At 39.9% G+C, this 25,381-nt stretch overlaps 3 protein-coding genes and 1 non-coding gene across 4 annotated transcripts; 3 read left to right on the top strand and 1 right to left on the bottom strand.

Moving 5' to 3' along the window:
• Positions 1 to 942: 942 nt before the first annotated feature.
• Positions 943 to 4,340, bottom strand: LOC146462571 (centromere protein P-like). The gene is made up of 2 exons (XM_085085393.1): positions 3,651 to 4,340; positions 943 to 2,820 (listed from the first exon to the last, which is right to left on the bottom strand). The coding sequence occupies exons 1-2, from the start codon at positions 4,144 to 4,146 to the stop codon at positions 2,327 to 2,329; spliced, it is 990 nt and encodes a 329-aa protein (XP_084941519.1). The 5' UTR covers positions 4,147 to 4,340; the 3' UTR covers positions 943 to 2,326.
• LOC146462569 (hydroxysteroid dehydrogenase-like protein 2) lies at positions 4,226 to 11,187 on the top strand. The gene is made up of 10 exons (XM_085085392.1): positions 4,226 to 4,256; positions 4,335 to 4,498; positions 4,798 to 4,966; positions 5,124 to 5,168; positions 6,269 to 6,372; positions 7,250 to 7,351; positions 7,854 to 8,051; positions 9,211 to 9,390; positions 9,713 to 10,681; positions 10,797 to 11,187. The coding sequence occupies exons 1-9, from the start codon at positions 4,240 to 4,242 to the stop codon at positions 9,910 to 9,912; spliced, it is 1,179 nt and encodes a 392-aa protein (XP_084941518.1). The 5' UTR covers positions 4,226 to 4,239; the 3' UTR covers positions 9,913 to 10,681; positions 10,797 to 11,187.
• Positions 6,449 to 6,708, top strand: LOC146462570 (small nucleolar RNA U85). The gene has a single exon (XR_014857116.1). It is a non-coding gene; the product is annotated as a small nucleolar RNA U85 (small nucleolar RNA).
• Positions 11,188 to 12,094: 907 nt separating the features above from the next.
• Positions 12,095 to 20,943, top strand: LOC146462568 (hydroxysteroid dehydrogenase-like protein 2). The gene is made up of 9 exons (XM_085085390.1): positions 12,095 to 12,155; positions 12,259 to 12,422; positions 14,206 to 14,374; positions 15,431 to 15,475; positions 16,008 to 16,111; positions 17,078 to 17,179; positions 17,867 to 18,064; positions 19,003 to 19,251; positions 20,256 to 20,943. Exons 1-9 carry the CDS (start codon positions 12,142 to 12,144, stop codon positions 20,453 to 20,455), a joined length of 1,245 nt encoding a protein of 414 aa, XP_084941516.1. The 5' UTR covers positions 12,095 to 12,141; the 3' UTR covers positions 20,456 to 20,943.
• The last annotated feature ends 4,438 nt before the right edge of the window (positions 20,944 to 25,381 follow it).

Here is a 25,381-nt window from a genome sequence, read left to right as displayed (position 1 = left end):
CTACGCAATGAAACGTAACCAGATTTGGTAAACTTACTAATTTTTATGTGATCTTTCTGACGATGAGGCTCATTTCTTCATGTGACGCAATTTGAAATGGCACAACTAGGGTCCAGTCCCTTTATGAACATTGGTACGGGCAATGGCCTGGTTCTGTGAAGGCCTGGGAAAAAGCTGTACAGGAACTATGCAAGCAAGGTACGGACACATGATGACAAATGTCACATTATGTGGGTTCAGTTTTATTCAAACAAAAAATCGTCTGATTGATAAACTGAAATAACATTGTATTCTAAAGTGGATACATGTACAGAAGTGTGTGTACAAAATAATATAACATGTGCAGTTCAAGGCTGTGTTCTTACAAAATGTCAACTTGAAATCTCCTTAGATCCTTACAGTTTTTTGTACCTCTGGGGCTCAGGGCCTGGTTGTTCAAAAGCCAATTAACGCTAATCCACGATTAAAAGTTAACCGAGGTTTTCATCTCACTCATTAAAAATGATTTTAAAGGCTCATTTTAAGCTAATGGTAAAGAAAAGTCTGAGGCAAAACTAAGGGAGAAAATTCTTTTGGACTAATCCTTGCAGATTAGTAAATATAGGCAAATCAAAGTTCACGTTAACCCAGGATTAGCTTAATTGGGCTTTGAACAACTGGGCCCAGAATTCTACTACTGCTGTTTGACCACATGGAAGTTGTTTCAGACCCAGTTGTGTCAAGCATCTAACTTCTCCTCACAAGAGCTCTACTTGATCAAATACATGAAAGTAGTGAGAATAAAAGAAATGATCACCCATAGACCTTTATCATGGAAATTTAAAAGTTTGATGCAGGCCAGGTTACAAAAAACCATTGACACTGTTGGAAATAGCACCTTAAATATATATAGTAATAAGGCCAAGTTTAAGGACAACAAGTATGGTGGTACCGTTTAGGGTACTGAGCCGTTTAACCCTTTAACCCCTAAGGCAAAACGACATTTTCTCCAGATCCAAGACTACAAGCTCGATGTCTATGTATGATATACCATTTTAAAGCTACTCATGAGTGTATTTCATAACTGATATAATTATGTACGAGAAAAGTTATGGCTTTGAGATAAATGGCCTTAAAACGTAAAAATTTAAAACTTCAAAAACGTCCCAATCCTTGTGTATATTAGGTATACCCCTAAACTACAGCTTATTTTGCAGGTCTCAACATCTTCATTAATGCGAGAGATGTCTTAAGACCCACAACTTCTCGGGGGAAAAAGTTGAAAAGTTATGGGGGTGGTCAACCATACCACATATGGGAGGGGGTTAAGTTTTTATCCTTTTAATGAGTAGATTTTCACAAGACCATCTTGGTGTCAAAAATTCATAGAAATCTGTCAAATATTGACAGAGTTGTGGCATTATGTGCCAAATGGCACTCTTAGGGATTAAAGGGTTAAATATAATAGAGATTTATGACAATGCTTTCAAACATCTTTACAAGCTGAGTAGAAGGCATTCAAAGGAATAGCCTTTATTGCTATTAAAACTTGTCAAGGTGTCAGTTTGTGTATTGGTTTAGAGTTGATATGATATCTCTTAGGGGTAAAAAATTGTTTGGACCGCACCCACAAAACATAATATTGGTATCTTTTAGGAATTCTTTTAGAAATTTCAAACAATCACCCCCCTTAACTTTTATATGTTAGTCCCCTCCCCTGGCTTATAGGATTGGTACACGTATTTAAAGTGGAAGATTCCACATTTGTTTGCATTTTGTTAAACAATGAAAGTAACTGCATACATACAGCCATGGAACATTAAATGTTTGAACAATGAGAACTCCCTTGCTCTCTCCAACTTCCCTGCTAGCAGAGGCCTCTTTTCAGTTGTATTTGCTGAACTGATGGGGGTGAGGAAAAGAGACCTCAGCTCGAGTCAAAACAGACTGTGTTGTGCATGAGCAACAGTTACCTAGCGACTGAACTGTTGCGTGATGCCATCTTACTATGCGGGCTCACAAAATGACAGCGGAGTAACTGTAAACAAATGCGTGAGGGAGATAGTGGGCTCAAGTCACGGTCAGCAAACAATACAGGGAGCATGCGTTTTGTAAGCATCGTCCATGACTATGGAAGACGGTTGAATCAAAGTCCGTTTCGACCCAGGGCAGAGGTCTCTTTTCCTTGGGCCCGTCAGTTCAGGGAATACAACGGAAAAGAGGTCTCTGCTAGCAGGGAATCTCACAAACTTGTAAGGTATTAAAATAGTTACCCGAGATCTCTTGTCGAACACAGCCTTGATTATATACATGTATACATATCATTATGATTTAACAATAGCATAGACTATCTACTCAGTATTCCAATCACCACCTCAATGGACTGTTCAATCCCAAGAATAGGTAAAACCTTCTGAAATTGTTCCGGCACACTTCTAAGCAGAGAATACTTGTCTCTGTGGACAGTTTGTTGTAGTGGTGCCGATGCATGGATTTCAAGATTGGGCACAACATGCCCAGACTCACTTATGTCAAGTCTCCAATAAAGGGTAAAAACAAGTCCAGGTTTGTTGGTATTCTTCAGTTGCATAGACTGACTTCCAGTCGGCACGCCAATCAACTGAACAATCTCTGGGTATTTTGATTTAAAGTGCTGAAATGTCCTTTGTCTATTGTTATGCCACTCTGCATATTGTATAAATCCAATGAAGAACGGTTGTAAGGCCTTCTCTCTTTCTACTGTTTGAATAAAGTCTAAAAGCTCTTGCTCAGCAAGAGGATCTGTGACACCAACTTTGAGTCTGTTTAACACTGTGGTACTTTCTTCAACTGGTCCAGAATCTTTGGATCAAAATAAAATTACAAGCATTGCATCTTTAACTAATACCGTACCTTTCAACTATCATAATTTTTATATGACAAGTATGGCATACAATGGCCAAGCACTGTCTAGGCTACTGCCTAACTGGAACACGGTAGCCTAGGGCATCCAAGAAAACATTCTGGACGAGTATTTTTTTTTTTGCAGCACTTAACACTTCACATGTTGGGCTCCTAACTTCTTGGCTTTGTGGGCTCCTTCAAATTATTCTTAGGCAACAGCCTTGACTGTGCTTGTGTACAAAGTGTAAATACTGTCTAAACGCCTGTTTACATGAGTGACTTTTTATGCAACTTTTGCCGCACCCTCACTGCAATTTTTCTTGTGCCGGGCTGTGACTTCAAATCAGATGTGTAACCAGCTGCAATTTCAGTGCGATATCACTGTACACTTTCTGGGAAACCCTGCAAGTTTGCATCAAGTTTCAAACATGTTTGAACCCCCTGCAATACTGCGGTAACCCATTTCCACTGAAATTGCCTCTAGTTTACATCAAGTTTCAAACATGTTTGAACCCCCTGCAATACTGCGGTAACCCATTTCCACTGAAATTGCCTCTAGTTTACACAGGTGGTTTGAAAGTGCAACTTGAGTGCGACAAAAGTTGCACAAAAATTGCATCTATAAATGGTCCTTAACCCCTCCTGATAAGAGGTCAACTCCCATAAGTGGCAATCTTTGCTTATCACTTTGTGGCTAAGGGTAGTAAGGGAAGACCTTCAACTGTATCCGTAACCACGGAAACGACTTACAGCTACGCCGCTACGTAAGAGCATAAGCGCAAACTGACCTGAGCTGATGGTGCTTTCCCTTTGTTCATCTTCTTGAACCTCAAATTCCACCGTAAATGAAATCCTGTGACAACTTCCCGACATACGACGAAGCAAAACTGTTCTATTGTCCGTCTTCGATAACACCGAGACACTATTTTCCACAAATCTTATTCCCGTAAAAGCTTCCAGCGAACGAAGTCTGTTGTTAAGCTTATCGATGTCTTTTTCAACTTCGCTTTTGTTATTTTCTTGCGATGAACAAGGCTGGATATTTTCTGGGAGATCAGAACCAATCCTTTGCAGTGTTGCAAGAGTGTACTCACTCGCACATAAAGATTCTCTTTGAAATATTTCCTCCTCCAAATGATCAATCTCATCATTGAGACTAGCGATCTCTTGAACAGTAAGCTCTCGCAATTCATGGGCTTTCTTAGATTTCTTTTTAAGCGGTTCCCCGTTATTATTTTGATCTTTGTTTCTCTTATGGCGACTCCTTCGAAGTTCAACCGCCATCTTGAAATTTTGGCGCTAAATGTTCCCTGAAGTGAGGCTGCTCTTTGAAGCAAGGGCGCTGACCTTTTTCGTTCCCGAGTTCAGAGTTCGAAAATGGCGAAGAATACGGGGTTAGAAACTTTGCTGTCATATAACGAAGTGATCTTCGCTTTATAAACCTTTTTTTACGTTTTAAATTATGTTTTCAGGCAATTGGCTGGGAAAACATTGTTTATAACTGGGGCAAGCCGTGGAATTGGAAAGGCCATCGCTCTGAAAGCGGCAAAAGGTGGAGCGAATATTGTGATCGCTGCGAAAACAGCTGAACCCCATCCAAAATTGCCGGGAACTATTTACACTGCAGCAAAGGAAGGTAACTGATATTATTTTCTTGTCTTTATAGCTTGAAACTGTAGCCTAGAAAGAATGGTGTCTGCTTTGACCATTGGACCGTGACATATTTTGTGACACAGTGCATGTGCGTGCGTGACTTAGGCTACTTGCGTTACACAGTGAGCTTTGTCTCGTAATTTGTTCATTGGTGATAGTTATGCGGTTAAACAAATTGAACGCTAAGAATTTTTTTCCTTTGTAAAATGTTTAAGAGCTGTGTTCTACTTTTTGTATAAATTTAGGCTTTTGGAGTTGACTTGACATTAATTTTTTTTGTAGTCGAAGAGGCTGGCGGGAAGTGCCTTCCATGCAAAGTAGATATCCGTGATGAAGGATCAGTAATTAAGGCTGTTCAAGATGCCGTGAAGAAATTTGGGGGGATTGATATACTGGTCAATAACGCTGGTGCTATAAGCTTAACAAGGACCCTGGACACCACAATGAAAAAGTAAGTCATTTGACCCTCTCCCCCCCCCCCCCCCCTTCCTCCCCAAGAGCTTGCTCACAGGCGAGACAGTTAACTAGACAGTGAAATAATGACGGCTTTCTCGTTTCAAGTCACTTTATCTCACTAATGTACACTCTATTATTTTGAATATTTCCAGATACGACTTGATGAATAATGTAAATACCAGAGGGACTTTTTTATGGTGAGTTCCATACCAAGCAATCTGATCCATTAAAACATTTATTGTAGCTTTCCCTGTAAATCTGTTGCGCAAATCAACTGTTTGCGTGGAATATCGCCGGAAACTTAGTTGATAAGGTCGTAGGCCAAGTTGGCGAAAATCAGGGGATATTCCGCAAGATTGGGGAGGGTAATTTTTTTAATAATTATTTAGCAGATTGATAACAAAGCCCAGTTTTATTGCAGAAAAGCTGGAGACGATCTTTATTTTGTCATTTTTCTCCCCAACACACAGAATTAAGCATATTGCAGAATAATTCTGTTGACTATGGACGACGAATATTCAGGGAACCATGACCATATTTGGGCAAAGTTACAATGTGTTGAATAATGACGCAGGAGAACTGTTGTCATACTGAAGATGAATATTGAGTGCACCATACTTGAACAGGGTTACAGTGTATTGAATAATAACAACATTTTTACTCTCTTCACTGTTTCTCAATATATTTCTTATATTACTAGTAAGGAGAATTTGTTTAACTGACATCAAGACATTTTCTTTATTCTTGTGAACTGTACATGTATGTGCGTTGGTACTCTGGATTTCAAGTGACGGGGATGATCAAAGATTTTGGGGGGGTTTGAAATTTTCGATTCCAGGATTTTTTTGGGTAGGAAAATTTGGCAAGTATTTTTTTTGGGTGGCTTGATTAAGTAGGGATTTTTTTGGGTGCTCTAAACATTCTGAAGATTCGTGGTAGTGCCTGTGTATCCTGGCCGCACAGTTCTGCGAATAAAGTACAACCAAACTTGTTTTGCGGCTGTTTTAATATTTAACGCATTACATTGCATCATTTAATGCTTTCTGGAAATTTGGCATGGGAATTTATGGGGGTTAATTTTCGGTCCAGGGAGTTTTTTGGGTTTTGTTGGAAGCCCTAGGGAATTTTTTGGGTTTTGATTCTTGCCCCCATTCGATCATCCACGTCACTTGAACTCCGGAGTACCCCCCTGGGGGTCAAGTTTTCAGAAATAATTATTGTAATGAAAAATAAGATACTTGTCAGCATTGAGGGGCTTACAGGGTTTTGTGATTTAAAACAGTTTTTTCTCTCACAGTTCTAAAGTGTGCCTTCCTTATCTTAAAACTGCACAGAATCCACACATATTAAACATCACGGTTCCACTGAATATGAGACATGACTGGTTCAAGGACAACATTGGTTAGTAAGTTACTGTTTCTTTTCTGTTTCTCTCTCGGCGAGTGTAAGTAGAATGCAATAGTCACCATTAACACCAGCCAGATGATGATATCTAAGGTCAGTACTGACTTAAATCTCAATACCTTCATTCTGTGAAGGAATTGTTAACCAGAGTTAAAAGATTACGGTTTGAAATCTTGATGGTTTCTCTCTTCCGTGAGTTCCCATTGTAAAGTCAAACCAAGAGAAACTTGTGCCTGATTTTCACGACGAGTGTCTAGAGATCAGACGCCCAGTAATAGAGGCACAAACAACCACTTGCTGTTAACTGATGCAGTCTTTAGTAATCTGATGGCTGGTCCAAAACTCTTACATGTGTAAATTGCGTAGTGTTGGTACCATTAAGGACATTGCCTTCTAACATAGAAGTATAATTTTTTTGTGCAGTTTATGACTACTGATGGGGAAAAACAGGTCATACATGTAGCAACTGGGCTATTAGAATCCAAAAAGGAAATTGAGGGTAACCACACATTTTTCCGGGAGATAATAAAGTAACAGTAATTCTTGACTAAAAAGCTATTTTAATATTATTGTTAAAACAATGTATGGTATCCTTTTCAAATTGAAGCTTAATTTTCTCTGAAAAATTCAAGGTTACCCCTTATTTTCTGTTTGGATTTCAATACCCCTTGCTAACATCTTCAATCTTTCCTGCAAAATCATAAACTGTGCAAAAATACTTCTGAATTAGTAGCAACCTTCCTCGGGAAATCAGAGCTTCCCAAGAAGCGCATAACGTATGCACAGTAGCAGTAAGGAGTTACCATCCTTTAATTGATTTTAAAATGTGTTAGCTTTAATGTACATGCTATTTTTTGTACTCTTTTGTTTGCAGCTTATTCAGTGTCCAAATTTGGAGTGACTTTGTGCGTTCTTGGTATGTCGCAAGAATTCAAGAATGATGGAATTGCAGTGAATGCTCTGTGGCCCAAGAAAGGTAAGAATATTATAGTTCTGTGAAGACAACCAAGAAATTTGAAAGTGCATTGACCTTTTAAAGAGTCATGCACAACTGAAAAACATTTTAAGGAACTATTGTGAGTGGGGCCGGGTGCATTTCAATTTTGGTGTTTGAAATCTGAATTTCTCTGCATCAGTTCTGTTTTGACATGCAGACTGGATATCAAGTTCTACATTGTAAGTTGTATTGGTAAATCATTATTGACAAGAGTTGGATTAAAGTTGTTTTTAACTGGGATAATAGGGGTACACCTGCACTTTTGCGTAAGGTGTGTCCAGAAATGCACACCAGTGAGGTACATACAAGTGTCCTCTTTATTTCAGGCAACACTGACAAAGTATCCCCTAGCTCTAATCCTCCTAAAGTGAGTCAGATAATTCTGTCAAACAGAAAGTCTGGAGAAAACAACTCTGGTAATATGAAGTATCCAGATTCAGAGTTGCGTGCGTTTCTGAGCATATGTTATTTTGATCAACAGCTATTGCTACAGTTGCTGTGGAGGTGATGTCTGGAAAAGAAGCGCTGTCATATTGCCGCACAGACCAGATCATGGCAGATGCTGCATACGTTATGCTGACAAGAGACAGTCGAACCAGAACTGGGGAGTTCCTATATGATGAGGATGTTCTTAAGGAAGAGGGAATAACAGACTTTAATCAATATTTGGTTTCCCCAGGTGAACAGTCGATATGTTGTATTACTAACAGTGAAACTTGGTGATCAACAATTAATTTCTCTTTACAATATACCTACTTGATTAAACATGTGAGTCATGGGAATAAATTAAAATTAATGGTCATCAGGGATAAAAATTAATGTTTGATGTTCAACTAAATTCTCTAAACTAGTAGCATAAGAAATATATGGAGGACAGTGAGGAGAATTTGCATGTTGATATCAGTAAGTCAGATCTTGAAACTCTGTAATTAAGGTGGCCAAATTACCTATCACTCTTTCTTTTGTGGCCCAAGTTGTTTCATAAATGGTTTTCGAAACACGGCCACTCAACCGTTGCCTACAACTACCTGCACTGTACAAACGACTTATTGAAAACAACAACGAAACAGACAAACAATAGACATTTTACTAACAATAGACCCACAGACTTTTTGACTAACAAAAGACGGATCGAAACGCACCAATCACTTTTTACAGTCTTCACAGCCAATAACATCACGGCTTACTGACAAACGACCAATAACATCTGGACTTCGTTCAGTTGACCAATCAGGTTAACAACCAGAGACGTATATACCACCTACTGACGTTCCACAATTTACTTGACTCTGAAGATGACTTCCGCTCAGGTTGTCGAAACGCCAGTCAAAGTCACCACAAACAGTCCTTCTCAGGACTACACTCACCCGGATGATCATAATTTACGTACTTATGAGCTGTTGTTTCCTTATCTAAAAATCCTAATAATGTAACCACCTTGCTTGTGGGACCAATGACCACCCTTTGCAGTCCCCCAGATTAGTGTCATCCTCAACAGAAAAATTTACCAGTAAATTTGATTAGACCATTTGAAATGCGAGGATGTAAATTTATTGATAAAGAAAAACGGTCAAGGTTTGTAATCTTAATTTGAAATCAGTATTTGGCAACTGGTCTTAAAGTTATTTTGCCCTCTATCTTAGTGGCTTTACAAATCGCTTGAAAGTGCAGTTACTTGCCAAGTTGGACTAGTTACTGACCAGTCTTTCGGGAAATTGAGGACAGCTGAATGGCCAGGTTGAATAACGAAAATTATCTCAGCTACATAGTAACTGTACCATTTTATTGGTTGCATGAAAATTGGTCTAAAACTTGTCCTTTTTTCTTTGCTCTGTCAGAGGCCATAATGACTGAAAGTGCATCTTCAGAAAGCCCTGCACAAGGAGTAGCGGAAATCATTGCGACAATCAAGAGCCTTTGTAATGAGGAGCTTGTCCGCAGTGTGAATGGTATCTTTGAGTTTCATTTGGAAGGAAAGCAACCTGGAGTTTGGTATCTTGATCTAAGGAATAATGCAGGTAAATCAATCTTTCGATCGATCGATCGATCAATCAGTCAATCAATCAATCAATCAATCAATCAATCAATCAATCAATCAATCAATCAAAACCAATCAATCAGTCATTCAATCAATTGATCAATGTATATTTAACAAATCGACGGCAGTTTTCTATGGTCTAAACTCTTATAGACCATAAAATGACATCAAAAATGTGCAAAACTCAAGTGGAACCACGACCCGCAGACGAGTGGTTTCACCGCCAAGTTTTGAAGCCCGTGGTAGATGAACTCTGACATCTTAACAAACCTGTTCATTTTTGTATTTTCTAACTGTTACAGGAAGTGCCGGGAGTGGTTCTTTTCCTGGAGGAGAAGCGGACTGCACCATGTTTTTGGACTCGGAGGATTTTGTGAGAATGTTCCAAGGACAAATTAAACCTATGCAAGCATTTATGGCGGGAAAACTAGAGGTCCGAGGAGACAAAATGTTAGCTGTGAAACTTGAGAAGATCATGGCAAAAGTGAAATCGAAACTTTAAACGTCTTTGTGTTAGTGCGAAGCACATTAGTTCAATTTCAACTTAGAGATTAACTGACTCGGTCACTTATCTCCAGAAACACCAGAAGAGGTCGCTCACTAAGGATCATTAAGTTCTCTTTAATGTGTACTTGTGAATGAAGCATCAAAGTAATGAGAATTATACATCTTTTTCCCGCTGGAAGGACTTGTTGGCAGGCAGCTTCTCACAAGGAGAAGTAAACTAATGTATAAAAAAATGTCAAGATAATTCTGTTGTTGACCTTGACACTAAAGAAGATTAAGGGCCTCTGACTAGCCAAAGCGCTTGCAAGCTCTTACTCCGCGGAGACACTCTGATTCGGTGGGACAAGAAAAACACCGTAAACTGAAAAAAATTGTCCCTGTGAGGAACTCATTCTAAGGCTCATTAGATAAGATATAGGGGTTAAACAATATAAGTCACCTACAACACACATCCGACATCAGAGTAACACAAAAGATTTTGTGCGATTCAACCTAACGATATCCGGTCGTTTCGCCGCTACAAAGTCGTTTCGCTACACCGTTAAGTACGAAACTATGATTATTTCTCGTTCTTAAAGTGAGTTCGGGTGAAAAATAAATTATCTTAGCTGTTTCTGCTTTTCACAGTGTTTGAAGAGGAGTAAATTGAGCTCAAATATTAGAGAACATGTCAATTTTAAAATGCAGCGAATCGACTAAACTGCAGTGTGGCGAAACGACCGGTAAGTTGCCTAACTATAATCTTATCATCTTCGCTACTTGAGGCATAGCCTGCGAACGCAGACGTATTTCCGGCTGTCGAGATCATTGTCTCTCTCATTTTTCGGCGGAGAGAATCTCGACAGCCGGAAAGACGTCTGCGTTCGCAGGCTACTTGAGGCACGGCTGTTCTCCATTTGATTCTGTTTTACCCAGTAACCATTCAAAGTCCTGCAAGTTAGCCGTGTCGTTGGTTTGTTGTGACTGTATTCAGCCACGTTGAACCATCTAATTCAGTCTTTAGATTTTTATGTTAAGCCAACAAGTAAGAAAGTACACCTGTAGAGACTACTTTAAGTAGTTTAATACCTTTCGAAGTAGACTTTCTCAAAGTCCGTTTTCGTTGGAGTCCAGTCAGGCGCTAGCCTCGCGACTTCGTCGCTGGTGGGTCACTCTTTCGGCGCATAAGAAGCCGACTTGAGGCAAGCCTACTTTCGAAGTTGGTCACTGCTTCTGCTAGGATAAAGACAAAAATTTAAATCGGTATATTTTCAAATAAAGTGTCGGGTTTTAAGAATCCAGTTCCTTGTCACAGTTCACTGTCGCTATCTATTCCTGGGGAGCACCTTCTAGATTGACTCAGTCGAAAGCTAACAGGGCGGTTTGTATTTGAGTCAAAAGTGTGTTCGCATTTAGATTTGGTTCGCCTTAACACGCTTGGCAATTGGTTGAAGAAACTTGAACACTTTCCTAAATAATACTCCGTAGCCTAAATAGCTCTCCGGTTAGCTTAGCTTAGGTAGCTTGAGGTTAGGATATCTAGCCAAAAAATTTATACAGAATCTGTCAGCTAGGCGTCGACAGTCTTCTTTTTCTAACTTAAAAATGTAGCAAAGTGTAATTTATACTTCGTGTATTAAAGTTTAGAAGAAGAAAGGACAGTTTGAGATATGTGAACAAGGCTTTTACCGCTTTCTTGACCACACGTGTTTTCCAGCCCCTAAGCAACTTGCTACTCAACTCTACCAACTATGCTAGTATGCTTCCACTTGCTTCAATTTCTTTGTGTTGTTCGCTGTTTTGATTGTTTGGAGTGATAACTTGAAGTTTGGTTGTACAATAAATGTGCTTGCCATGCCCTGGTTTTGCATTTGATGAGCGTTTTTTAATTGGCTCAAAAAGATAATATAACGGTTACTTACTAAAAGCCCTTACCAAACAAAAAACACACGCTTCAACCAATCCGAAACAAAACTTGGTGACTTGACTTACGCACGTTTAATTTTCCCGCGCTTGGCACCTACCTACCCCTACAAAATCTTTCTCACGCAACTGCCCCTACCCTACCCGACTCGTTTCTTGGCGTTGCATGCATGTTTTCCCGCCTGTTTTGCCATTGCTTCCCCTTCCCCAGCCCACCCTCCTTCGTCCCCGCCTTCCTACCCTCATCCTCCCCGCCCATACCATAATTATTGCTGACCAAACGTATCGCTGGCTCTTTAGGCAGATCTCAGTTTGTTGAAAGATGTTGAACACGGGGTAAGAAGTCCAAAAATATTCTCAATTTCGACCGCTTTTGCCGTTTGTATTAACTTAAACTCTCCTTTTCAACCTAATGCTCCTCATAAATTACATTTTTCAGAAAACTAGCCGGTAAAACTATATTTATAACCGGTTCAAGCCGTGGAATCGGCAAGGCAATCGCTCTTAAAGCGGCGAAAGATGGAGCAAACGTCGTGATTGCCGCTAAAACAACTGATCCCCATCCGAAACTACCAGGAACTATCTTCTCTGCGGCAAAAGAAGGTAAATGTTATAACCTTTAGCTAATAGATTTTTCGTGGAGAATGCAAGTTAACTCATGATTCGAATGTGACTGCTACATAGCTAGCGTGACCGAGATAGGCAGACTTTGACCCCCTGAGAGAGTTTGCTCTTTCAAGCTGTTATTTGTTTTCGCAATTTGTTGTCAGCCTTCCTTATCTCGACAAAAGACTAGCTCTATTATTTTATGAAACTCTGATTACCCGGAATTCTTGAAAACATGTTGTTTCTAAATTTATGGTATGATCAATTGATCAATAGTGATTTAAGTCTTGACTGACTGGTTTTACAATAGCAATATTGGCAGGTGCTGCTACTTTTCAAATTGCTGTTATAAAACCTTTGTGTCCAAAATAAAATAAACAATATGTTGACCCATAAGACAGAGAGTCCAACATAGGCTTTTTCAATCCCGCATCCCGCCGCAATTATTCATTCCATCCCGCCATCCCGCCACCATGAAAATTTTCATCCCGATCCCGCCTTTCCAAACCCACGCTGCTCTAGCTCACCGCTAAATTTCAACTGATAGACAATTTATAGCTTTTACAGTATTGATTATGTTCTCTCATTATGGAGAAAGGCAAAGACTTACTGCATATTTCGATCACAAAACGGTTTGTTCCCCGATGTGTTTATACTCAGAGATGCAAACATGAAAATTCCGCTTAGTGAGGATTAGACTAAGTGGTCACTCTTTTTCTGGACATATTTTGCCTGGGCTACTAATATTTAATTTTAATGTTGAAAAGATACACACTTACGTCAATTCATGTGACTTGCAGGTTGAGGAGGTTCTGGAAAATCCTAGCTTTGTTGTTAGTCTCTTAAGTCGCCCATGTTTGTATTTTAATAATGTTTTCCTTTGGTAATCAATTGTTGGGACGCGTTGATGTAGTATTGGCACGTTGGAATTCAGATCTGAAGGTAGATGGTTCGAGGTCCAGTCCCTGCCAGCGTGCTGTTTCAATGTCTCTCTGAGGTCGTGTGACTCGTAACTTGAGCTAACTTGGTCTAACTTATGATCTCCCATATACTCGTCCTATCCCGTATCCCGCCTACGAAACGAAGCATATCCTGGTCTCGCCGTTCTGTTTTCATCCCGCATTCCGCCCTTAAAATTTCTCGTATCCCACATCCCGCCTTGATTTTTAGCCTCATCCCGCATCCCGCCAAACCTATGTTGGACCCTCTAAGACAAGGGTAAATCAGGAGCCATGAGTAAATTTAATATTAAGTTAATGTTGCCTGGGAATGGGATTTCCACAAAAGCAGGAAGTGCCTAGGAAATGGGGAAAAACAACAGACAAGTGTATTTTGAACCAGGTAAAGTGGAAAGAGAGGGAGCTAAAAGAGAATGAGCTCAGACTTGGAGTTAAGTGTAGGAAAAGCAGAGAGACCAGACCCCTTCTCCACTACCCGATATAAATGGGGCGACCTGCATCGTTTGCAACGTCTTATATGGTTGGTAGAACAATGTTCCCAGCTCTAAAAAACAATGCAGCTGCAGGTTATCAGGGTCCAGTGAAAATAGAGCTTTTGAGGGGTGCAGGTTCACTGTATAAATGAAGTGAATATACAAAATCAAGTTGTGTATACGTAATGTAATGCACATAATGGTGTAAAGAAATTAACTTCAAAGAACATACTAACAGTATACCACAAAAGACACTTTAGAGAGAGAATTTTCTGCTCACGCTGCTGTGAAGTCTGTGTAACAGTAGCGTTGGAGCAAACTAATGCACCTCTTTGGTTTTGTTTCCAGTTGAAGAGGCTGGTGGAAAGTGTCTTCCCTATGCAGTGGACATCCGTGATGAGGGAGCTGTAAATAAGGCTGTACAAGAAGCTGTGAAGAAATTTGGTGGCATTGATATACTTGTCAATAATGCTAGCGCCATTAGCTTAACAGGGACTCTAGAAACACCCATGAAGAGGTCAGTGAATCAAGCAACATTCTATGTTAGTAAATCCAAACCTATTGCCAGTACTTCAAGCAAACAAACATGACTGTCAGAAAGTACTGCTCAGTAGCTTTCATTTGAAATGGTCATACTTTAGGATTTCATCCACAGACTCAAAAGTTAGAACCACCTTGTACAACATAATAAACAGCACCACAGGAAAGTACTGCTCTGTAGCTTTCATTTGAATGGTCATACTTTAGGATTTCATCCACAAACTTAAAAGTTAGAACCACCTTGTACAACATAATAAACAGCACCACAGGAAAGTGCTGCTCACTAGCTTTCATTTGAATGGTCATACTTTAGGATTTCATCCACAAACTTAAAATTTAGAACCACCTTGTACAACATAATAACAGCACCACAGGAAAGTACTGCTCAGTAGCTTTCATTTGAATGGTCACACTTTAGGATTTCATCCACAGGCTCAAAAGTTAGAACCACCTTGTACAGCACAATAAACAGCACCACAGGAATGTACTGCTCAGTAGCTTTCATTTGAATGGTCACACTTTAGGATTTCATCCACAGACTCAAAAGTTAGAACCACCTTGTACAGCACAATAAACAGCACCACAGGAATGTACTGCTCAGTAGCTTTCATTTGAATGGTCACACTTTAGGATTTCATCCACAGACTCAAAAGTTAGAACCACCTTGTACAGCACAATAAACAGCACCACATGAAAGTACTGTTTAGTAGCTTTCATTTGAATGGTCGCTCTTTTGGATTTGTCCAAATACTTCAAATAGTTTTCTTGACTCAGGTTAGATTATAGAAGAAAGATCCTCACAATATTAGTACGCAACTTAAGTGGTTGCGAGAAGAAAGCCTGAAAAAAAATTCAGGCTTGAACCAGATTCGAACCTATGACTCAGGTTCAGGTTGTCTAAACTAGCATCCCTTAGCTTGAATTTTTGTTAAGCACAGTTATGTGTGAAGTTAATTTACTTACTTCGTAGAGATGTAAATGATATTGTCAACAGTCCTTCAACTGAATGTTTTAAATGTAACATTTTTTCTAGATATGACCTTATGAATTCTGTAAATGCTAGAGGAACATATTTATGGTGAGTCTTCTTTACTTTATTACCGGTAATATTAATTTGCCACTAAATGTTAGTATTTTTCAGATTTATACAGTCACACAAAAATTGGCTTTAATTCTGTTTGGGAAAAAAACAACTAAAAATTATTATAGTTTGCACTTAAGAGGGTGAGGGCTTTTTTTATTCTGGTAGTAACTGTAATAGACATATGAATGATTTGATCACTGGTGAGTTTATTTTAATATCCTGTCTGATTGTGGAGATCACATTATGTTTCCAGAGTATGCTGATATGAAAATTGACTATTAAAATAATGTATAACTGACACATATCTGTCATTGTTTTTTTTTAACTCTCAACTACTTTAAAAATTAGTGTTAAAAGCCTTAGTTTTTTCTTTTAATTAATTAAACTGGAATGCAAACTTAAGTGAACTTGAACTGAAAGTAATCTTAAACACAACTATGCTTGAACTCAAACTCCCAAAAATCCCTTTAACAGTACAGTGATTGTGGTTAACTTTTTCAAAAAAAAAACTTTTTTTTTTTTTCAGCTCTCAAGCCTGCCTACCATATCTGAAGATTGGAAAGAACCCACATATTTTAAACATAAGCCCACCATTAAACATGCAACCCCACTGGTTCAAAGGCCATGTTGGTGAGTTTTTCATTCTTATTGTGCAGTTCCAGAAAAAATCCATACCCACCCCATGGAAGGTCATCGGAAATTCCTAGGGGAAGGGGGCTCTTAAAAGTTAAAATTTTAGAAGCAAATTATGAAGCTAAACTGGAATTTTCTGGGGGGACGGGGGTGCAAAACAAAAAACCTTTCATGGGGGAGTATGGATGTTTTTTGGAACTGCACATTGTACGTGTGTGTGTGTATTTGTACCACATTGCATTGATAGTTGAATTTGTACTTTGTCATCTCAGTCTTATAATTACAAACTCGCACATCTTTGAGCAAAGTATTGTAAAATACTTATTATCTTTATCGTCATTGTTGTTTTCATCATTGTCGTCATCATCATGATCATCATTGTAGACAACCAGGGCATGTATTACAAACCGTGCTGCTTAAAGGTGACATTAAACAAAAATCAAGGTTCACACTTACAGGAAGTAATGGCTATTCTCTGGTTTACATTTACAAAACTGAACGTAAAAAATTGAACAGACCATTCACATCATCGTCCACCATTTTGTTTTAAAACTGTTCACATGACGGGCTAACTCAATATTGATGACCACGCTATTGTTTGTTCCTTTGACATTTATCAGCTCTCACAACCAGTCCCCTCTTCCAACTATGATGAAATAAAGACAGCATGTACTCTAGGGTGGTCATGTGTGAAAACTGCTATAAGATATATCCTAATTTGTCAATTTTTATTGTTTTAAAGTTCCATGGGCATTTGAGAAGAATTCAGATGTGCCACAATTAATGTCATCAAACTTCATTCCTTGAATGTTGTGACAATATATAAATTAAATGATATTTTCAATGTGAAGTTGAACTGAAGCTCAACAATTAATTTGTTGCAGTTTTCCAAAGTAATTGGCTCTTTGTCATAATCACATAATTTACATTTCATTAGTTAAGTAATTTCTGTCTTGTTTTTAGCTTATACAATGGCCAAGTATGGTATGTCCATGTGTGTTCTTGGTATGGCTGAGGAATTCAAGGATGACGGCATTGCAGTCAATGCTCTTTGGCCCAAAACAGGTTTATAACTTTCTTTATAAAGGAGCATCTTGTTTAGCATAGCTAGTTTAAACAGAGTCCTGGTTGAATAATGAATGAACAGAACAAATAAACAGAAAGTTATTACAAAATAGCACACTAACAAAAGTACATAAAAACACTGTAAAAAAAAACCCTGTAAAATTGTAAAACTGTTTATTGCACATATGTCTCCCCTCCCCGAATATAACCACCACTCCCCCCAATATACAATAATACAACCCCTAAATACAAAATAATTCTGTTATTAAAATTTAATAACAGAACTAAACCCTCCCCTCTTCAGATAGAAACTTGGCTGTTAGCTCAGTTAGTGTTTCAAGCTGTTTATCTCATGAAAAAAGACAGTAAGAGACTTCGACGAGATATGTCCAAAAATGCAGGCTAATGAGATGCATGAACTGTATAATAGACATCACAAGGTGTCCCCTGACCTTAATTCTTACTAAAACACAAATAATTCGTCAAACATGAAGTCATATGAAAATCACCAAAAGGTTTCTGTTACATAAAGTACCCAAATTCAGGGTTAGATGCATTTCTGGGCATAACTGACTTTGACTGGAACTGCAAACTGTGCAAGAAAAAAGCCACTGATACACAGGGTACCTTTAGGGGGTATGGACGCTAAAAAATCTTTCTAAACCTTCACCTTACATGATTCAATAGCTATCGCCACAGCAGCAATGGAGATGCTGGGAGGTAAAGAGGCACTGGCTCAGTGCCGCACTGATCAGATCATGGCAGATGCTGCGTATGTTGTGCTAACAAGAGACAGTCGAGCAAGGACTGGAGAGTTCCTCATTGATGAGGATGTTCTCAAGGATGTAGGAGTCACCGACTTTGAGCCGTACTCCTGTGTACCAGGTATGTCCCTACACCCATTAATAATATGATGTTATGCTTATACCTTGAATGCATCTTCCCCCCCCCCCCCCCCCGCCCCCACCCCCATCCCTTTGCCAGCACAGGGGGAAAGGTTGTGGGTGGTTCAGCAAATTATGACACTTGCTGCAACCAGTGATCATATGTTTTACACTTTTGCCTTGATTGTCTCACCCCCCCCCCCCCCCCCTCCTCGCCTCTCCCAGCACGGTCAGGGGGTGCTGGGCTGACACTACGGTAAAGGGCAATTTATTTGGAAAGAATAAACTGCAAAGGACTGCAAACAGAAATGCTGCAAGTATACGCAATATCTGTAAAAGATCTAAGCAGCCAAAAATAAACATGAGTCTCCATCCCTTTCCCATCATTGAATGTTGTTTAGAAACTTAAACGCGCTGCAAAAGATGCCACATTCCTTGCCCTATTCAAAATTTCACCCGGGTGGGGGGGGGGGGGGGGGGAGGGGCTGGGTGCTCCAACGAATTACTGTATGATACTTGTTGTAGCCTTCCACACAGTTGTTTTTAAGGGGGGGGGGGGGGGGGCATGGGGAGGAGGATAATAAGACTCAGACCTAAAACCGACGTGATAACCGTTACACCAACACAGGCGAATTCACAGTGAAAGCGGACGAAGAAGCACAGCTTTGTATTACATCACTGAGATCACGACGTCGCTCTTCCAACATGGAACTAATCTTGAGAACACATGTACAGTGAATTGATTTCTATTGGTGAAAACTTGCAGTTTTAGTTTGTTTTTGTTTTTTCTTTCATTTTTCCCGTATTTCGAAATTTAAGGTCATACGGTCATCACCTGAATAGCCCTACTGCTATGTTTCTCGGGAGGAAGGCGTGACGAGCCCAAAGGACGACTTCGTAGGGGGCCATCACATGAGTAACAGTAATTTTCCTTCGCAGGAAGTAAACTTTTGCCGGACTTTTTCTTGGACGGTGAAGGTGACGATCCTCACAAAATGTTTGAATCCCAGAAGAAGACGACGCAAAATGCCTCTCAAGGGAGCCCTGGGGGAGGAGTAGCACAAACGTTTGAGATTATCAAGAGTGTGTGTAGCGCGGAGCTCGTTGACACCGTGAAAGGTGTCTTTGAATTTCATTTAGAAGGAAAGGAGCCTGGAGTGTGGTATCTTGACCTAAAGAACAATTCAGGTAAGAAAACGTTGAGTAGATGGCTTTCAACTGTCTCTGCCTCAACTCTCTCTCTTGTGAAAACCGAGAGCTCTTTATTTCTGAATTCAGGATTGCGTAACGCAATCTTCCACGTTTCTCGGAGCATGCAGAATTCAAACCGGTGAGAGCCACGTCAAACTGTATTTTCTTGTGTTGTTTTGTTTTCAAGCGATTTTGGAACGTTTCTAAGGCCCTTTGGGGCCACGTGAACAACTTATAGCTACAATAGCTTCTTCAGGGTTTCTGCGCGCAGAGTGGAAAAATACGGGATTTGTGCTCGAGTACATGAATCGAGGAGTGAGAAGCGAAGGCAGTATCTCCAGGAGCTTGGAGAGTGGCAAAGCGCGAGAAACGCGCGTGCACCCCACGCGTTCCTCGCCCTCCGCGCGCGCTCGCAGTTAGCAACAGAAAGCCATTTCTATCTTATGCGATAGTTTCACGCGAGTTTTAATTTTCGCGAATTAGAAGGTTGTCATAATTTTCTTGGAAACGATCGGGTTTTTTGGCGTTTTTCCTCGCGGATTTTCGAGTAAAAGAGAGACTGCTCGCAGTCTGGTATTTCGGAAGCTCCACCACTGAGCTGCGGGAAACTCGTGAGAGCTGAGGCCATTAAAGGGGAAGTATCATGGGGTTTTTGACTTCTTTTGTTAAAATTGGTAAATTTTTTCCCAAATTGAAGCTTAATTATTTCTGAAAAATGCATGGTTACCCCTAATTTTCTTTTCTGATTCAAATAACCCTTGACAAGATTTGCTTTTCCCGCGTACTTATAAATAGCTATAAATCGCGCAAAAATATATCTGTTTTAGCAGGCACCGCCGTTAAGAAACCTGAGATTCTCGGCCTATCGTGAGATGAGGTACAGAACGTATGCGCAGTAACAAACAACATCACATTTATGTCACGAGATTAATATGATTGGCAATAGTGCGCAAGTTGAGCTATCATAACACGCTCATCTTTTAATTTTGTGAATATGACAGGAAGTGCTGGAAGTGGTTCCTTTCCTGGAGGAGATGCCGGATGTACCATGATTTTGGACTCGGATGATTTTGTGAAAATATTTAAAGGAGAATTGAACCCGACGCAAGCATTTATGGGAGGAAAGTTGAAAATCAAAGGAGACATGATGGTGGCAATGAAGCTTGAGAAGATCATGGGCAAGATGAAATCGAAACTATAACCAACTTAGAGAATGCGTGACGAAGGCTCCTCGTTATTTTTTTAACGCAACGAAATTTAGTTTCAACTCAGAGGTTATTGAAAATCAAAGGCGACATGGCACGAGAAGCTCGTGGAAGGGTGACATATGAACTATAACGATATCTTCAAGGTAGCTCAGAGATTGCGTGACTAAGTCACGTTATTGCTGTATTATATAGTGAGCTAAATTTAGTCTCAACTTTGGGGTTGCGTGACTTGGTCGCGTCGTGACTGTTGCACGCAACGTTCACTGTTTTACTCAAAATGTAATTACGTGACTTTAGTAACATCGTGACGCAAAACGCAAAAGAAAAGCTAACAGGAATTTAAGGTCCTATTATACTTGACAGATTAAATTTTTAAAGGCAACTCTTTTCAAATCCTCAAAATTCTTTGGGTTTGACAATTTAAAAACAATTTGAAACACAAGGCTATCACCTTAAATTAAAACAGCAAACCCGAACAGTCCATTGTATTCCAAATTTTATATTACAGTAATATTTAGTGCCCTAGAAAAAGCGCAAATAGGAGGGTGCCATGGGAAGAATTCTGAGTACGGAGAGTGGGAGGGGGGGTATTTCGTCGCCCTCCCCCCCCCCCCTTCCCTCAACTCCCCTACCCACTTCTCCTGAAACACCTGCTACACAGTTCCAGGATTATAATGGTTTGATTCAGTGCTCTCCTTCCAATACTCCTTTCTAATACGCGTCCACAATGAAATATTAGGCTGATTTAGCAACAGAACGGGAACGTCAGTTGACAACGGCGCGCGCATCAAGAATGCCCATATATAGTCGAAATAGACTCGCATCCAGACTATTCCGCGCGCTCTCGCGTCCTCAAATGACGTTCCCGTTCTGTTCCTAAATCAGCCTACTGTTTGTCAGTAGGCGCCCGCCGTCCAATTAGCGACCGTCAAACTGACAACTATGACAACGCGAGTTCCTATACAAGAAGCTATGAAGAAGCTATGTTGAAGCTATGAACGGAAATTACTACTCTTTTTCTTACTGTTTTAGTGTTTGTTCCAAAGGTGTTTTACCCTCTTAGTTGTTTGCAAAAAAAGAATGCCAACTCTCCACCCCTAAAAAGCTTGTCCCAATGAAAGCCCCCCCCCCCCCCCTCCCCACATCCAACCCTTCACACACACATTCACACGCAATGAATCCCCGGGGGATAAATTGACCCTTACATAAGAATTAGTTGCTGAGGTAGGGGGCGGGGGAGGGTGGGTCGTGGTGGTTTACACGTTATTGTGATTGCGGGCCATTTTTGTTATGGTGTTTGTACTAAACTTCAATTTTATGGTGCGGTATTCTTCTCCTTGCATTTGTAAACGTGATTACGGTATTACGTGGATTTTCTATACGGTGTTGTTTTTCTGCTACGTTTATATCGCGGTACGTCCGTGTTTGCTTTGATTGGCTGGAGCGTAATGCGAGATGCTTATTTTTAACCTTTAATTGTTTTAATCAATTTTTAATTGTTGAATATACTACAAATGACAAACTAAGTCATCTCTCTCACCTTACCTTCGCGAACACTGCAAATAACTGCCTCTTCTCAAGAAACTATCAGACCGGTGTGAGAATTATTTCGAAATATTTGTCTACAAATAGTCCAGTGTGTATACGTACACATTAAAACATCGTCCGTTTTCCAAACCAAGTTCAAATACTATTACCGGTGTGTATTGTATCGTCATTTTCGCACATGGCTATAGCGTTGTGTCCTGTTAACTGCGCGGTAAAACGGTAAATAACTACCATATCACAGATCGTTAATTGCATTGTCGTCAGTGTCGTTTGACAACATATCCGTATCGTGCCTTCACAATGAAAAGGTGAGGGAGTCTTTAAAGTTTGTTGTCATAAAACTGTCGTATACCAGGTCCAGATATTGCAGTTATTGCACAGTGCAGCAGTAACTAACCTTCACAACTTACAGGTGAGAGTATGTGACCCTTCGTTGTCGTCAAAGGTGTTAAAATACCTGTTCTAAATATACTTAAACACAAGGAGCGGTTGAAAGACCTCATAATATAGACCGTTAATTGCATTATCGTTTGACAAAAGTCCGTATCGCGCTTTCGTCGTAAACAGCTGGGAAAATACTTGTTTCTTTGATCGTGAGTGCGTTGTAAATCAGGTCCAAATATCACAGTAATTGCACGCAGTGTTGCGGTAAATAACCTTCATGAAAGCGTCTGTTAAGTAAAATTGTCGTTTGACAGCAATCCTTGTCGCCCCTTCATAATAAACAGGTGGAAGAGTACTAACTTCTTTATCGTCTAAGCGTTGTATACCAGTATAAATATCACAGTTATTGCACAGTGCAGCAGGAAGTAAATCTTCATATCACTAAGCTCTGGGGTGTCTAGTGCACTCATCCGCGGCTACGATCAGCCCAGCAAAAGCGCAAGCCATGATTATTAATCCTACGATCACTGATACAAAAGAAGCCATATTTTTAACCTCAGCTTGTTTGCGAATTCAACCAACAGCAAGATACGACTAACAACAGGAAGAAAGCTGCGAGGAAAGCACGCACTGATCTGCCCACGCTTCGTATTTATGAATGGTAGGTTCACAATAGTAGCTATTGTTTTTCTCTTTAGTTGATATGAAGCGTGACCTCATAAAGCAATTATGTTAGTTGACAATCAATTAGGGATTCCACCGGCAACTTAGTGGACTCAACTGGTACCTGCCTCGCCCCTTGACAAATCGCAGTTTGAAAGGTTTACTTCCAAGTTTTGAACCCCTTCTGGCGCTAACAATTAAGGACGGTGACTACTAATACCGGAGTATTTTTGCGCGGTTTATGACTATGCGTGAAAAGCAGATCTTAGCAAGCGCTGTTGAAATCCAAAAAGAAAACTGAGGGTAACCATGCATTTTAAGAGATAATTAAGTGATAATTCTACAAAGCTTATTAAAAACACATCAATGTTTGGCATTTTTTCTAAATTGAAGCCTAATTGTGACCGAAAAATGCATGGTTTCCCCCAATCTTCTTTTTAGATTTAAGTAGCCATTGTTAAGACCTTCTTTTCCCGCATAGTCATAAACCGCGCAAAAATACCTTTGGATTGGTGGGTTTGAATCTGAGTTTCGCACACCGTCCCGAGATGCGCAGAAAGTATGCGCAGTAGCAGTAGGAAGCGCCGTCCGATAGCTTTTATTTGAATAGTCCCACTTCAGAATGACCCCCATACACCGATTCAAAAGTTTAGGGTCGCGTGCGACCCATTGTTTGAATCGCTCATTGGCAAGTTTTAAACCCATTGTTATACTGAAGAGAATGGACGATTTTTGGGGGGATTTCTTACGCTTGAGAAATATTGTTAAGTGTCAGCTCGGCGAGGCACTTCAGTGCTCATCACATTTCACTTAATTCAGTGAATGGTTAATACACTTGAGAGGCGTCTGGGCTCTTGAGATAAAACTGTCATGTTCATCGCAAACACGAGAACCGCATTTATTTGAGTAACGTTCGACTCTTAGAGGAAAAGCCTTTGTCGTTATTTCCACCCTGATGCCAATATTCCTGTTGTCGGGTGTTGTGGACAACTTTACCTCAAGTTGTCGGGGGTTTCATTGTGTAATATGGTTTTATGTTTCAAGGCTATGGACTAAAGGGGAAGTATCATGGGGTTTTTGACCTCTTTTGTTAAAAATGGTGAAATAAGACCGTCGCTTTGCTACAAAATAATTCTAGAACGAGGAGAGAAATCAACTCAATTCTTGACAGGAACAACTCGTACTCTGTTCTAGCCCATTTTGGAAACAAAAATACGAAAACTTGAAAAACATTAGCCTAACATTTTTCAAGTTTCAATCCATTCCGACCTACTCTGTCTCTGGCCAGAGGCACTTATCGACAGTTTTATTGCACTGTTTTGTTTCTGTTGTCAGACAAACATTTTTGGGTTTTGAAATGACATCAAATTTGCGTGATACTTCCCCTTTAACATGATGTAATCCCAAAGTGAGACCATTCAAGTGAAAGCTTCTGAACGGGAGTGGCTTTCTATTGTTGCTGTCCCCCTCGGAAATTGTGTAGGATGTCTCTTTTCTGCGCCTATTTTGGAATCAAAGGCCGATATAATTGAACAGTTCAACAACCTTGACCAGTTTGTCGCCCTCTGATTAACTGAGCAATTATTGCCCATTACAGGTTAAAGGCGGTTCGGTGCAGCGTTGCACATCAATGATTTGGTCCAATGTCGTCGATGTTCTCAGCATTCATAAGTCCTCGGAGCACGCATTTTCAATAAACCCCGTAAAGTTCACTTATTATATCTTCCACAAAAAAGGCTTAGTTAGAGAGTCTTGTCCTATTTGGAATCAAAGGCCGTTATAATTGAACAATTGAACAAACTTGACCAGTTTGTCACCCTAATTAACTGGGCAATTGATACCCATTACAGGTTAAAGGCGGTTCGGTGCAGCGTTGCACATCAACGATTTGGTCCAATTTCGTCGATGTTCTCAGCATTCATAAGTCCTCGGAGCACGCATTTTCAATAAACCCCGTGAAGTTCACTTATTATATCTTCCACAAAAAAGGCTAAACTTGATGTGGAATCAAAAGCCGTTATAATTGAACAATTGAACAAACTTGACCAGTTTGTCGCTCTAATAACTCGGCAATTATTGCCCATTAGAGCAGATTGAACGCCGTGCAGCGTTCCACATCAATGATTTGGTCTAATATGTTCTCATCATGTTCATAACTCCTCGGAGTCAAAGCATGCATTTTCAAATAACCCGGTAAAGTTCACTATCATCTTACACGATTTTTTAAAAAGGCTAAGTTTAAGAAAAATGCAGTTCTCTAACTTCAGGAATTTTTGCAGACGTTTGTATGAAACTTGCTTACCCATCTCCATACAAACGTCTGT

Source organism: Pavona decussata, unplaced genomic scaffold (genome assembly GCF_977016875.1).
Source record: "Pavona decussata unplaced genomic scaffold, jaPavDecu1.1 SCAFFOLD_186, whole genome shotgun sequence".
NCBI classification, from domain to species: Eukaryota; Metazoa; Cnidaria; class Anthozoa; order Scleractinia; family Agariciidae; genus Pavona; species Pavona decussata.
This window is presented reverse-complemented; position numbering and strand designations above follow the sequence as displayed.

What these genes read in the sequence shown, in the direction of transcription:
- LOC146462568 (XM_085085390.1), top strand. An exon ending in GCTAGAGGAACATATTTATG is followed by an intron (nt 15,476 to 16,007) that starts GTGAGTCTTCTT and finishes TTTTTTTTTCAG; the next exon opens with CTCTCAAGCCTGCCTACCAT. An exon ending in CTGGTTCAAAGGCCATGTTG is followed by an intron (nt 16,112 to 17,077) that starts GTGAGTTTTTCA and finishes TCTTGTTTTTAG; the next exon opens with CTTATACAATGGCCAAGTAT.
- LOC146462569 (XM_085085392.1), top strand. An exon ending in CTGGACACCACAATGAAAAA is followed by an intron (nt 4,967 to 5,123) that starts GTAAGTCATTTG and finishes GAATATTTCCAG; the next exon opens with ATACGACTTGATGAATAATG. An exon ending in TCAATATTTGGTTTCCCCAG is followed by an intron (nt 8,052 to 9,210) that starts GTGAACAGTCGA and finishes TTGCTCTGTCAG; the next exon opens with AGGCCATAATGACTGAAAGT.
- LOC146462571 (XM_085085393.1), bottom strand. Translation starts at nt 4,146, where the DNA reads ATGGCGGTTGAACTTCGAAGGAGTCGCCATAAGAGAAACAAAGATCAA. An exon ending in GGAAAGCACCATCAGCTCAG is followed by an intron (nt 2,821 to 3,650) that starts GTCAGTTTGCGC and finishes TTTGATCCAAAG; the next exon opens with ATTCTGGACCAGTTGAAGAA.